The following is a 13545-nucleotide window of genomic DNA, read 5'->3' as shown; positions in this document are numbered from 1 at the left end:
GCGGCACATCACTTTCTTCTCCTTTTTGGCCTCGCCATGAGGCTTGCAGGGTCTCAGTTCCCAAACCAGGGATGAACCCAGGCCACAGCCGTGGAAGTGCTGAGTCCTAACCACTGGACCACAGGGACATCCCTGCTTCTTCGTTATCCATTCATCTACAGCAGCTCGATTTATGGCCTGCTGAACACACATCATATGACTGCTTTAACCAGTAGAGAAGAGGATGCCTTTAAAAATCAGAATGGAGTCGCTGCGGTTCAGGCATCCAGGGAGGATCCAGGTGGCTGAGGGTTCAGACACGTTCCTGCATCCCTGAGAACTCGGATTTCAGGATGCTGCTGTCAGACTCAGGGACACCACCAGCCGCTCTCAGAACAGTGTCCGCCAGCAGTGGCCACCTGCAACCCTAGGTCTCAAGCCTCCCCCTGTGACTATGCAGCCATTTCAGACCCCAACAAATCCTTCCTTCTTGAAGCCCCAACCCTAATTCCTGACAGACACTTAAGCACTTTTGTGGGGTTTGCCTTTAAAACTCCCACATTTTGGATTCTGGGGACATGCCGCAAGTGCTTCTTGACTCTGCGTCTTTCGGGCTGCAGGCCTCTGTGTGGCTCAGATAGCAGTCTTTGCATTTCTACTGTGGGTTGTTACTATTTCTGTTGACAAAACCAACAAAACACAGGGTATGAAGGGATGTACTCCTTCCCGCAAGACCAGAAGAGGAGGCACAAATGAGCCATCCAAGGAGTGGAAGGGGCACCCACAATAAAGGCATTGATTAGGAAAGGACATCCCCTGCAACTTTAAAAACACAGGTAAAAATGCGTAAATTTTTAGAAATATGTGGTTTATCAAAAGCTGAGTCAATAAGAAATTTAAAACAGATAAGTCCTATAATTATTAAAAATAGAGCAGCAATTAAAGGTCTTTGCTCCAAGGAAACAGACGGCTGCCTAAGTCAGTCTGGCCAGACTATTCCATTCTTATCTAAGTTGTAACACGGCAAAGGAGGCGGGGTCATCTGCACACGAAAAAGATACTCCTGATGGCAACACAGTCAGAAACATCAACGGAATGGAAACCCACCAGCCCCTCACGAAAACATGCAGAGATGCGAAGCAGGCACCTGTCGATCAAACGCGAAGGCATAAAGAAAACACAGGATGCTGCCCGTTTAGGTATTTCTAAGTAAGAAAGGTTGACTTAACGTTAGAAAACAATTGGGAGATACTGACATCTTAATAATCACTTCAAAAGCTGCAGAAGTATTGCACAATAGAACAGGAGGCCTCTCTACAGCAGGGGCCTCAGGCAGAAGTCGTCCTGCTGGGAAGGTGGGAGGAGCTCTCAGGATGGCGGAGAATCACTGACCTGCTCAGCCCTGCTCCAGCCCACCCGGGACACATCCCTCGGCGGACGTGGCACCAGAGCTTTGGACGGCAACACAGCCTGCCACCTCCTGCTGGTGACTTGATCAGCTGCAGGCAGGTTTTTTACCGCTGAGCCACCTGGGAGCTTCCCCGGTGACTAGGACTGTGAAGAATCTACTGCAAGAGACACAGGCTCGATACTGGACCAGGAAGACCCCCTGCAGAAGGGGATGGCTACCCACTCCAGCATTCTTGCCTGGAGAACCGCATGGAGAGAGGAGCCTGGTGTGCTGCAGTCCACCGGGTCACAAAGAGTCGGACACGACTGAGCGACTAACACTTTGATCAGTTAAACAGAAAGTTATCAGAAATAATCAAATAATTTACCACAAGGGCTGATGCAAGATTAAGATGTTAAAGTGAACTGCATTTCTGTAGATTTGCCATGAAAAGCAGGAAAATGTGATTCCAAAGATGACCATCCATTTACAGAGTCAAACGCATCCCGTGCCTGAGAATAACCTAGTAAAGGACATTCAAGTAAAACACAGGAGAGCTTTTAAACTGCTACTGAGACAGTAAATAAGAGCTAAATAAACGAAGAGGAATAATGTGTTTCTAGATGAGACCACATACGATAAGGGTGTGAGTGCTCCCCAAACTGAGGTACAGATTCAGAGCCATTCTAGTCAAAATGCCAACAGAGCTTTTCATGGAACTTGACACTAAACCCAAGCCTTCTGTGGAAGAAGAAAGACTTCAGAATAGCCAGGATGCTTCTGAAAGGAACAGGGAGCGAGCCCTTTCCCTGGGAGACACTGGGCTCCTTGTGGAGCTCGGATTGCTGATAAATGCAGGGTGCAGACACCCTTAGACTAGAGCAGACGTCTGGGAAGTGGACCCACTTTTGTCTGGACCGGGGTGTGTGTGGCTTTGCTGGAGTATGCCCAAGGCGAGCCAATAAACAGCTGGAAAGACCCTTTTCTACACAGAGAAGGATGAACTTGGATCCTTGCCTCACATTACATAAAAAAATCCACCTCGGGTGGATTAAATGTGAACAACAAAACCTTTAAAACTCTTGGCAGAAAATGCCAAGTATCTGTTGGACCTTGAGGTTGGGAAGGTTTCTTAAGGCAAAAAAAAAAACCAAAAAAACCCACTAAGGGTCAGGGAAAACATGGTCACCTGCAAACGGCCCTGCCGCCCGCCTCTGCTGCTGCTGCTGCTAAGTCACTTCAGTCGTGCCCAACTCTGCCATCCACGTCTGCTGCTGCTGCTGCTGCTGCTGCTGAGTCGCTTCAGTCATGTCGGACTCTGTGCGACCCCATGGACGGCAGCCCACCAAGCTCCCCCGTCCCTGGGATTCTCCAGGAAGAGCACTGGAGTGGGTGCCGTTGCCTTCTCCGTCCACCTCTGCAAGGGTTAAATCAGGTGCTGCTGCAGCTGCGGACCTTCAACACTCCTGAAAGGAGCTCGGGGTGGAGAGCAGGAACACGGCCCCCTGCTCTGGGGAAGGTGACGGGACAGGTCTTCAGACAGATGCCAGCAGGACCCAACTGTATGAGCCCAGTTTCTGCATCTCCTCATTTCTAGAAAAGCACTGAAATCCTTCATGGTGACACCTGCTCCCTGTGACTAGCAGGCCTTCTGCAAGGGCATGTGGTTGGGCTTCGCTGGTGGCTCAGCGGCGAAGAACCTGCCTGCTGAGGCAGGAGACACAAATTCAATCCCCGGTTCAAGAGCGCACAGGCGGTGGAGCAACGAGGCCCGTGAGCCATGACTACGGGGCCTGTGCACTGGAGCCGGGGGGGCAACTGCTGAACCCACTGCCCTAGAGCCCACACCGCAGAAGAGAAGACCCAGCAGAGAGGAGCCCGCAGACTGCGATGAGAGAGCAGCTTCTGCTGGCCACAACTAGTGGAAAGCCCGCACAGCCGATGAATATAAATAAATAATAACATCTAAAAAATGAAAAAAAGAAAAAAGAATAGGAGCTTGACTGCACATAGGTGGCGCAGCGGTAAAGAACCTGCCTGCCAGGAAACGCATGAGACACGGGTTCCATCCCTGGGTCGGGAAGATCCCTTGGAGGAGGAAATGACTACCGGCTCCGGTACTCCTGCCTGGAGAATCCCACGGACAGAGGAGCCTGGGGGCCCCGGTCCACAGGGTCACAGAGTTGCACACGACTGAGCAATTGAGCACGCACCCACGCCACGTCCCCTTCACCACATCATGTATGTACTGATCTCCCCCGCCCCCTGGAGCAGTTTCTCAGACATGTCTGAAACGCCGTCTCCTGGGCTATCATCTCATTTTGCCCCAAATAAAACTTAACTTGCAACTCTCACATTGTGCATTTTTTTAAGTCAACAACACCAATAATTTGACTGTTTTATAAATGACAGGGCTCCCTTGGTGGTACAGTGGCTAAGAATCCACCTGGCAATGCAGGGGACATGGGTTTGACCGCTGGGCTGGGAAGACTCCATGTGCCGAAGAGTGACTAAGCCCCTGCACCACTACTGAGCTCGAGCTGAGCCTGCACTCCGCAGGGCCCGCGCGCTGAGCCGCGGCGACCGAGCCTGCACTCCCCCCGGGCCTGCGAGTCGTGGCGACTGAGCCCGCACTCCCCAGGGCCCGCGAGCAGCAACCGAGCCTGCACTCCCCAGGGACCGCAAGCCGCGGCAACTGAGCCTGCACTCCCCAAGGCCCACGAGCCTTGGCGACTGAGCCCGCACTCTCCCCGGGACCGCGAGCCGCGGCGACTGAGCCCGCACTCCCCAGGGCCCGCGAGCCGCAGCAACTGAGCCGGCACTCCCCCGGGACCGCGCGCCGTGGCGACTGAGCCTGCGCGCCCGGAGCCTGTGAGCAGCAGCGAGAGAAGCCGCTGCAGTGAGAAGCCCGCGCACCTAGAGAAAGCCCGCACAAAGCAACGAAGACTCGCGCGATAAATTAACCAATCCAGAAAAAAGCTTCTGTAAGAGGAGGACTGATAAACTTTTTTTTTTTTTTTATCAGAGCACGCCTTCAGGCAGCTTTTCTCAAAGCATGGTTCCAGAGGCCACACAGCTTCACAGTGAAAGGCTGCGGGGGCTCCCTGGGCCGTGGGCTGGGCGCGGGCACCGCAGACTAACCGCAGACGCTGTGGTGAGAGCCGGGCCTCCGAAGAGCTGGGCCTTCAGGAGGTTTACAAATATGTCCTCACTGTTTTTGTGGGGGAGAATACCGTCACTTTTCATGAACATCTGTTATACGTGTTAACATGGAATGGGTCTATGATTGTTGTTATTAGATGAGTTAGTAGGTGGACTTTTTCTGCATTTCTCCATTTTATCTGTAACACAGTGAGTACTGGCAGGTGTGACTCACACAGATATCTTTGGATACTTGATTTCCAGGAGTATAAGGGTTCCAAGAACCAAAGAGTTTGAGAACTGCTGCCTCAAGGAAGTGAGACCTCACGTTCCACAGTGAACACGACATCTGCAATCCTGACAAAATGGAGGAAAATACGGGGAGAAAAGTGGAACAACTGGAGAGAGATGGGCCTGCCGGGCCCCACCCCACCTACAGGACCATCGTCCGGGGCCACCCCAGGGAGGCAGGCCTGTGGAGATGCTGGACTCTCCAAGCGGGCGGAGCGTGCCCCTGGGCCCTCCCGGCTCTGCAGTGACCGGGCTGGGAGCTCGTGCTGGACACTCCGAGGCCGCGCAGAGCAGCACTGGCCCCAGCAGTCCCGCCCCCCGCCCAACAAAGGATGTGATGCCCAGGGCAGAAAAGGAAGTTCCAGGGGCTGAGATGCAGCGGGAGGCTCTTTTCAGGAAGCTGAACTGGCACAGGTGGGCCCTCCCCTCTCTGGGTCTCCACCCAGGGGTTCCCTTGCGGGGCAGGGCCTGGTGGCCTCGGTGACCTTGGCCCGAGTGTCCTTGGCATGGCCGGCCGCGGCTCACACTCGTGGGGGATTCTCTGGGCCACAAGCCTCCCACGAGCGGCCCCGCCACTCTTTCAGAGGAACTGTGACTCCCGCCAGCCACCACTGGTAATTTTAGGCACTTTTAACATCTTAAATATAGTCAGTTCACACTCAGACAACATGCCAGGCGCGCAGTGAGGAGCCGGCAGCCAGACGTATGCTGTCGCTGGAGCCCAGCAGCAGGGTGAGAGTGCCCCACGCAGCCCCTCTGGGGGGACCCCGGTGCTCGAGCAGGGGGCCAGGTGCTGGCCTCCTTGCTGCCACTTACCTCAAAGGTGTTCCCCGTCACATCAAACTCTGGGGGCACAAAAGCTCCCTCAGGGTCATCTGGGGAGAGAAGAGAAGATGCCATTCACATGGTGACCCCCGAACACAGGTCAGGTGAGACAGGCTGCCAGGCTCTTCCCGGCTGGAGGGCTACGTGCACCTGGGGCCCAGCCAGGACCACCCACCAGCGAGGCCCAGTCCCCAGCCTCCCCTCACCCAGGCCCAGGCAGGTTGCCGTGGAAACCCGGCTCCAGACCACTGCGCCTAGGGTGGAGGCCACACCCTCGCGGGCCCCTCTGTGTTCACATTTGCCACGCGGGCCTCACCGCTGAGCTGCTCCATGAAGCACACGTTCCCGCTGGTGTTGAAGGCCAGCGTGTCGGGCGTGATGCACAGGGTCTGGAAGATGGCCGAGTGGGCGACACTGCGCATTGCCAGGCTGCACTCCAGGCACACAGCCCAGGCCTCCTGCTCGCTCAGGCCGCTGTCCCGCAGGGAGAGGATGTCGGCCAGGGACACGTTCTCCTGCCGAGACAGCCTGGGCTGAGCCCTGGGCGCCTGTGGAGGGGCAGGGGGGCTGGGGACAAGACCCCGCGGCCGCCCCGCATCTGGAACTGACTCAGCTGTGGTCCTGCCACCCACACGCACTCACACACGCACTTGTGTGTGCACACAACACACTAGCACACTGTTGTGCATGTGTGCACGCACACCCACCTGCTGTCCCCATACACGCACATAACTCACACATTTACTCAGTTATCAGAGGCACAGGCACACAAAACGGGCACATCCACACACTTGTGCCCACGTGTCCACGCAAGTCACACCTGCACGAGTACATTCATCACAGGCGCACACATGTCAGACACCCTGTACCTCACCGCCCTTTTCCAGGCCATTGTTTGATGCCCTGGTCAGCCCTGTGTGTCTGTGTGTTCACACACCACCCACCTAAAGAGGGGACGGGGCACAGAGGGAGCCAGACTGGGAGCTGAGGGGGAAGCATGCGGGCAGTGGTCAGGAAAGGGCCTGGACAACCAGCCTCGGAGTGGGAGTGGAGAATGGGGTGAGCGGGGTTGGAGAGTAGGGGTGAGCGGGGTGAGCAGGGTTGGAGAGTAGGGGTGAGCAGGGTGAGCAGGGTTGGAGAGTAGGGGTGAGCGGGGTTGGAGAGTAGGGGTGAGTGGGGTTGGAGAGTAGGGGTCAGGGGGGTGAGCGGGGTTGGAGAGTAGGGGTGAGGGGGGTGAGTGGGGTTGGAGAGTAGGGGTAAGGGGGATGAGCAGGGTTGGAGAGTAGGGGTGAGCAGGGTTGGACAGTAGGGGTGAGCGGGGTGAGCAGGGTTGGAGAGTAGGGGTGAGGGTGGTGAGCAGGGTTGGAGAGTAGGGGTCAGGGGGGTGAGCGCGGTTGGAGAGTAGGGGTGAGCGGGGTGGTACAGAAGAGAGGTCCCCAGCTTCCTGTCCCTACCAAGCTTCTGCCTCCAGCCTCCAATGCCCCCACCCCCAGCGTGCAGAGTGTTCTCAGGTTTAGCCGAGCTCAGGTCCTGAAAGGAGCCTCCGCCTGTAAACTCCTTCCCTTCCCTGCATGGGTCCCCAGAGCCACGGCTGAGGAGGTGAAGAGTTTAAAGGGAGGGACAGCAGGTTGGGAGGCAGTGTGTGTGCGGTGCTGGGGGACGGAGGCGGACGGGGCAGGTCTGCTCGGGTGACTTGGTTTCCCCCACGGTCCACGTCCTTCTCAGCTCAGGGAGGGCCTTGGTGCCACCCTCCTGGGCCTGCCCTGCTCTCTCTGTTGGGCGTGGCGTTAAGATGGGTGAGGATAAGGTAGCCCCAGGGCTCGTGGCTTGTAGAGCCGGTGGTGGGGCAGGGGGGGCCCCGCGCCAAGCTCCGGCAGTGTGCGGACCCTGTGGAGGGTGGACGGGCGTCTTAAAAGGAGAATCCTGAGCAAAGAGCAGAGCATGCAGTCACATGGGGGCAGCAGACAGTGAACCCGAACCCGCCAGCTGCGTCCGGTTCTCCCGTAAGAGGTCGTCCACGTCCGCCTCGCGCAGGGCCTGTCTGTCCCCCAGGACCCTGAGGACTCAGAGCCCGAGGCACCTGGGGTGCCGTGGGGCCTGGTTAGAGAGGTGCCGGGCCCTGTGTGCATGGGGACGCATGCCCGCACACCAAGAGGCCCATGCACACGCACGCAGACACGCACAGTCCACAGCCTGAGGACCCCGCGGGATTGGCTGTAAGGAGGACGCATCTGAGCCGGTGCCACAGCAGGGGCCTCGCTGACTCTCACCGGCCGTGGCCACGCGGGCACCAGGCCCGCCTGCTTACACAAACGGGCCTGCTGCCAGGATAAGGCGCCCAGGGCAGGCCCATGGCTTCTGGCCCAGGGCCAGGCCTCTGCTGCCCTGCCCAGTGGACGATGCTCTGGTTGGGAGAGACCCTCAGGGAAGCCAGAGCCCTGCATCCACAGACAGGGGAGCCCCTGCGGGGTCTCTGTGTGGCTCTGTGGGGTGTTGCCCACAGGCCCCTAGTCAGTGCTTCCGTTCAGCAGAGCCCGCTCCACCAGGCGGGATGGTCTCAGACCCCCCAAAACCCCACTACTGCAACGGGAGGCGGGATTCAGCTGAAGCAGGTTCCAGCACACCCAGGGAATGTCCTGCCACATGACGATGGACCCTGGGCCCACGGTCACCTCCCTCTGGGACCTGCCCCTCTGGTCCTCCCTGCTCGGGCCCAGGCGGGAGGAGGGACCCTTCCTTGCCTGAATTCGGGGCTCAGGGAAGCCAGGCAGATGCCAGGCAGACTTGGCCAGTGGGTCCAGACAAGGCCCGAGAGGCCGGGCCACATGCTGGCTGTGCAGGGTCTTCAGGCCACCGGCCCTGCCTGAACTCCTGTCTGCTAGGCTGGAGCCGGGGCTCTTCCCCGAGGGGCAGCTTGGGACCCCGTGGACCCTGAGCCTTGTGCCAAGCAGGCCCCGTCCACACCCAAGGCGACAGGGCTTCATGGTGGAGGCAGATGTTTGTGGGTGGTGGGGTGGGCAGTGAGTGACATGTTAGGAACAGACAAGCCGGTGAGGCTCCGGCGGACGGCTGTGTTCCCCCCGCCTCCAGGCGCCCAGGACCCACCAGGGCTGCGGCAGGCGGGGGCACTTCCGTCCTGCCACCGCCCACGTGGCCGGACCCAGACACCGCGGCCAGCAGTCACTGGCTCCAAATCCTGGGTATAGACCCAGCCTCTGGGCAGGTCCAGAAGGTTCTCCAGAACCCAGCTGGGGCCCGCGCCCCACCCCTCAGCACTGCCTAGCAGGATGCTGCCCGGTGGGCCATGGGCTATGTCTGTGGGTGGACCTCCCGGGGCAGTTAGAGCGGGGCCCCTGGCAGGCGTGTGGGCAGAGGCTCAGTGTCTGTCCCGGCTGGGAGGAGAGCAGGGGAGGCGGGGGATACAGCCTCCCCGGGCAGCCCCGTGTGGCCACACTGGGTCCCAGATGGCGGTCTCCTGCCACTGGCCAGTCACAGCGAGGTGCTGGCCAGCGGGAGCGTCTGTCCCGCTGGGGTGGGCCGCGGGCCAGGCTGCCTGGGCCACGGGACCCCTCCACGGGCCATTCTGTGCGTTTCAAATGCTGCCTCTCTGCCGCAGACTCCCCGGCCCAGCCCAGCTCCCGGCCCACAGGCGCCGGGGAGACAGATGTCCCGCTGGTCTTGGGGGCAGTAAGAATACTCCCTCAGGGGAGCTTTGGGACCGGGAGACCCTGCCCCCCAAAGGCCCCTGAAGACCAGGGCTGCCTGCCGCCTGGTGGACGGCTCTGCCTCTCTGCTCCGGCCTTCACGGGGGCCAGAGTGGGGGTGCTGCCTGCTGGGGGCCAGGACCTTGCTGGGCGGTGCCGGCCCTGAGTTCTCATGCCCGCCTGTCGCCCATGTGTCCCCAGGTGCCCAGAGTGAAGTTGCTGGGACAAGGGGAGGGGCATCCACACCCCACTACCGGACCCCTAACGGTTTTCCAAAGAGGTCAGTCTGCTCCACACACCTGACCCCGCAGAGGGCGGCCTGGTTCGCGCCGACCTGGCGCTGGCGGGAAGGTAGTCACGGCGCTGTATCTTGTGCTCCCTGAGTGTGATGAAATTAAACGTTTTCTCACATGTTCACCAGCAATTTGAATTTTGTCCGCGGTCACAGTGGGGGAGGGACCGTCCAGAGGCTCCTGCTGGAGTCTCCGGCTCATGGGACTCAGCTGATACAGTGAGCTGTGTAAGCAGCGAACACCCGCATCTCCCGCGCAGTGTACGGTCCCCGCCCGCGGTTCCCCCTGGGGCTCCTGCAGCCCGGCCCTCCGTCCTCTCTCACAGAACGGCCTTGGGGAATCAACCTGACGGCAAAGTGCTGTCGTGGGCAGTCCCATGTCCCCGGCGGGGATTTAAAGCCTTTACCACTGACCACACCCACTGTGTGCAGGCATCAGAATCTAGAGCAGGGACAGGACCTCGGCGGGAGCCCCAGGGACAGACCTCCGGGTTCAGAACACACCCAGGGCAGTGCCTCGCATCAGGAGAGGCTGCGGCGAGAGGGGCCAGTTGTCCAGACTTCCTTGCTGGACAGACCACCACCGCAGCCTCCCACGACACCTGAAGGTCACGGCCACAGACTTCGGGGGCCCCGGACCCACGCACTGGGCTCAGCGGGGGCTACTCCATCCCCAGGGCGCTGCGACTGCTACCAGAACGCATCAGGGCTCCGCAGTGGGACAGACAGCGGGCTCGGGGTGGAGGCTTCGGGTCTAAACCCCGCTCTGCCTGCCCTGTTTACTGGGCACCCGTCACAGCTCGGTGTCTTGGGCACAGAGAAGACCCTGGAGGTGTGGGGCATTCGGTGCAGAGAGGCCGTGTGGAGAACCACGTTCTGCGTCTGCCTTGGAGGGTGGTTCGGGGGACGTGAGGTTTCCAGCAGATGCTTTAGGAACCTGCCCTCTGGGAGCATCTGCAGGCTGTGTGCTGGGAGCACCCTTCACTCCGCATAAAGCCGTGGAGATACCCACAGAATTATTTATTCCCTTGCGGTTCCCTCTGCGGCCCTCTCTCTCACCAAATCCAGGCCACGGCGGGTAGGGATGGTGTGGGGAGGCAGCACCCCTCCCCGGGCACTGCCCCCTCGACAGACTCTGAAGGACTGTTTCTAGGGCATGAGCCTCTCTGTCCTTAGTACCAGCTCAGCTAAGGATGTGGGCAGGGGCCAGCTGGGGGCAAGGGCCCCAGGGCCTGCAGAGATGGTTTCTGTGACCCTCCAGTTCAGGAGATCAGGTGGGTCTGTCTGTAGACCCCACAGACGGGCGTGTGCTGGGACAGGGGCTCTGCAAAGACCTCAAAGCCCGGGGAACAGCTGAGCCATCCAGCAGCCACCTTGCCTGTGGCTGGGACTGGCCTGTTCAAGGGCCACAGGGTCTCCATTCGACCCCGACCTACAGAGCTACCTGACGAACCCAGGCCCAGGGGCAGCTTCTCTGACGGGGCTGCAGGCAAACCGGCTCTAGAGGTGCTTGGCCGGGTTAGTGGCCAGAAGCCCCACAAGACAAAGCCTCCGGCCCGGGGACCCCAGCTGGGGGCTCAGGACTTGGGGCTCCTGACTGAAGGCCCCGAGTCGGTCGTCAGTCACGGCCCCCAGCCCCCACACCACCAGCTCCGGAACAGGCCTGACTGGGCTCTCTGCCCCGAGGCCCCCAGCGCCCCCCTGCAGGGCGCCGACATCCGCACCGACCCACAGCTGCTGTCCTGCGGGGAGGGGGCGGTGAGAACAGCTGCGGGGTCCCCTGCGGCCGGGACCTGGCCCGCGGGGGCCGGGGACCTGGGGGTCTCTCTGCGAACCCCTCGGTGGGGGTGGTGGGGGTCCCACCGTGAGGTGGGGGCTTACCTCGTCTTCTGGCAGAGTGGGGAGCGGCTCGAAGTCATAGAAGTCCAGGTCCTTGCCGTCCTCCTCATAAAAAGCCGCCGCGGCCCGGTCCATGGTCTGCATCCTTGGGCGCGCCGCCGCCAGAGCCGCCGCGTCCTCGCCGACCGAGGTCCGCGCGGCCGGCGCCCCTACCAGCCTGGCCTCGCCGCCCGCGGCCCCGGCTCCCCTGCCGCCGGCTCTGCTCCGGGGCTGGCTCCGCGCGCCGGGGCGGTTCCGCGCGCCGGGCTGGTTCTGCTCGGGGACTGGTTGTGCGCCCCGGGGCTGGCCCTGCGCTCCCGGGCTGGCCCTGCGCTCCGGGGCCGGCTCCGCGCTCCGGGCCGGCTCCGCGCTCCCGGACTGGCCCTGCGCTCCGGGCCGCCTCCGCGCTCCCGGCCGGCTCCGCGCTCCGGGGCCGGCTACGCGCGCCGGGCCGCCATGGCAACGCACCCGCGCCCCCCCCCCCCCCGCCCCGCGTTTCCCCCGCGCCCCCGCCCCGCCGCCCCCGGCGCCCCGCCCGCGCGCTGCCGCAGTGTCTCCCGAGCAGGGCAGGGGGTGGGGACACCTGGGCGCCGGACTAGGGCACTCGGAGGGCCGCACTCACTTTGGCGGGCAGCTGGGGGCGCCTGAGCCTCTAGGGGCCTTCTGGGGATTTTGTCCCTCGGGGATGTTGGCCGTTTCCGGGGGCTGTGCTGGGGGCGCTGGAGGTCTGTGCGCGGCGGGCGCCGTTCCGGGGCGGGGCGGGTGTTCCTGCGCGGTGCGTCGCAGGCTCCTGCGGGGTCTGGGCACACGGAGCGGGGGCCGTGGTCCACCCCAAGGAGGCTGGCAAGCGGGTATCCCACCTTCCGCCGGTACCCCTCTCCCGCCCCCACCGGCCGAGGGCGGGGCTGCCGCAGTCCCCGCGGGGGGTGGGTTGGCGGCTGCAGAGGCTCCCGGGGTGGGTGGGGGGAGCCCGGGGAGAGGGGCGCCGGGGGGACGGCTGGAGCGCGGGTCGGGGGGAGACCGGGAGGGGACCCGTGTGAGCAGCTGCGCTCTGGCCCGCCGGCTTCTTCAGTTAGTCCGCGGGTGACACGTAGGACCAGCACTTAGCGCTCCATCCCAACCTTGCCAGCCGACTGTGGAAAGGAAACCGGACCAGACAACCGCTCCTTCAATTTGGCGGCTTCAGGGCTGACCCTTCACCGCCCCTTAGGCTCTGTTGGCCAGTTTCCTCCGCACCAGGGCCAGCCTTGCCCCAAGCTGGGACCTGTGGCTGGGCAAAGAGCAGGACACCCCGACCCCAGCCCAGCAAAGATCCAGGGCTCTCCTTTCCCTGGGGAGTGAAGATCCGCCAACCCCCTCACCCCTGCCCCGCGGAGATTCAGACAGCACAGCACCCTCTTTTCCACAGGAGGGGGCATGGTGGTCTCACCAGCCTGTGTGGGCATGGCTGGTTCCCCCCCAGGTGGAACACTGGGTCAGAGCTCCCACAGGAGAGTGGGCACTGCGGCCGGGCTGCCAGCCACACCCTCACAGCCTGGCCAGGCACACAGCAGTCGCTCTGTAAACACTGCTGTGTGAAGAAGTGGACTTGTGGTAAGCCCTGCAGAGTCCCAGGATGCAGGGGACCGATTCCATCCTGGCTCAGGGCTCGGGGCCTCGGGGCCTGTGATGTGACCCCAGGGGGGCACTCAGGTCAGGGGAGAGACCAGGGACAGCGAGGCCTCAGGCTGATGGCCAGGGCTCCGGGCAGCCTCACCTTGTGCAGCGCACCCCTGGCACCTAAAGCAGAAAGGGCTCCGGCTGTTTGGGTGCTGAGAGCTGGGGTCTCAGACTCGGTGTGTTTGGGCTGTGGGTGGGCACTGCCTGATGTCTCAGAAGGAGGAGCCCTGCTCCAGGGCTCCAGCTGCGCCCTGGCCTGGACCGTGTCCGCAGAGCTGGGCGCCCTTGCTGCAGGGTCCCTGTGCTGCGTGTCTGGGGGCTGCCCCCTCCCTGTCCAGGGCTGGGGTCAAAGCGCTGCTGAAGCCGGTGTGGGGCCTTGACATTCT

General features: G+C 61.7%; 1 protein-coding gene across 1 annotated transcript in view; it reads right to left on the bottom strand.

The window, feature by feature from the left end:
* Positions 1-11932, bottom strand: part of KNDC1 (kinase non-catalytic C-lobe domain containing 1) — a 53171-nt gene extending 41239 nt beyond the window's left edge. Inside the window, exons 1-3 of the mRNA XM_086379081.1 lie at positions 11504-11932; positions 5943-6141; positions 5618-5676 (exon numbers count right to left, since the gene is read on the bottom strand). Coding sequence (XP_086235207.1) covers positions 5618-5676; positions 5943-6141; positions 11504-11605 — 360 coding nt within the window. The 5' untranslated portion in view covers positions 11606-11932. The remainder of the gene's footprint in view (positions 1-5617; positions 5677-5942; positions 6142-11503) is intronic.
* Between the last annotated feature and the right edge of the window lie 1613 nt (positions 11933-13545).

The sequence above is a fragment of the Bos grunniens genome, chromosome 26 (assembly GCF_055505025.1).
Source record: "Bos grunniens cultivar Pamir isolate PY7600 chromosome 26, Bosgru_T2T1.0, whole genome shotgun sequence".
NCBI classification, from domain to species: domain Eukaryota; kingdom Metazoa; phylum Chordata; class Mammalia; order Artiodactyla; family Bovidae; genus Bos; species Bos grunniens.
Note: the sequence above shows the minus strand (reverse complement) of the source record. Positions and strands in the feature narration are given on the sequence as shown.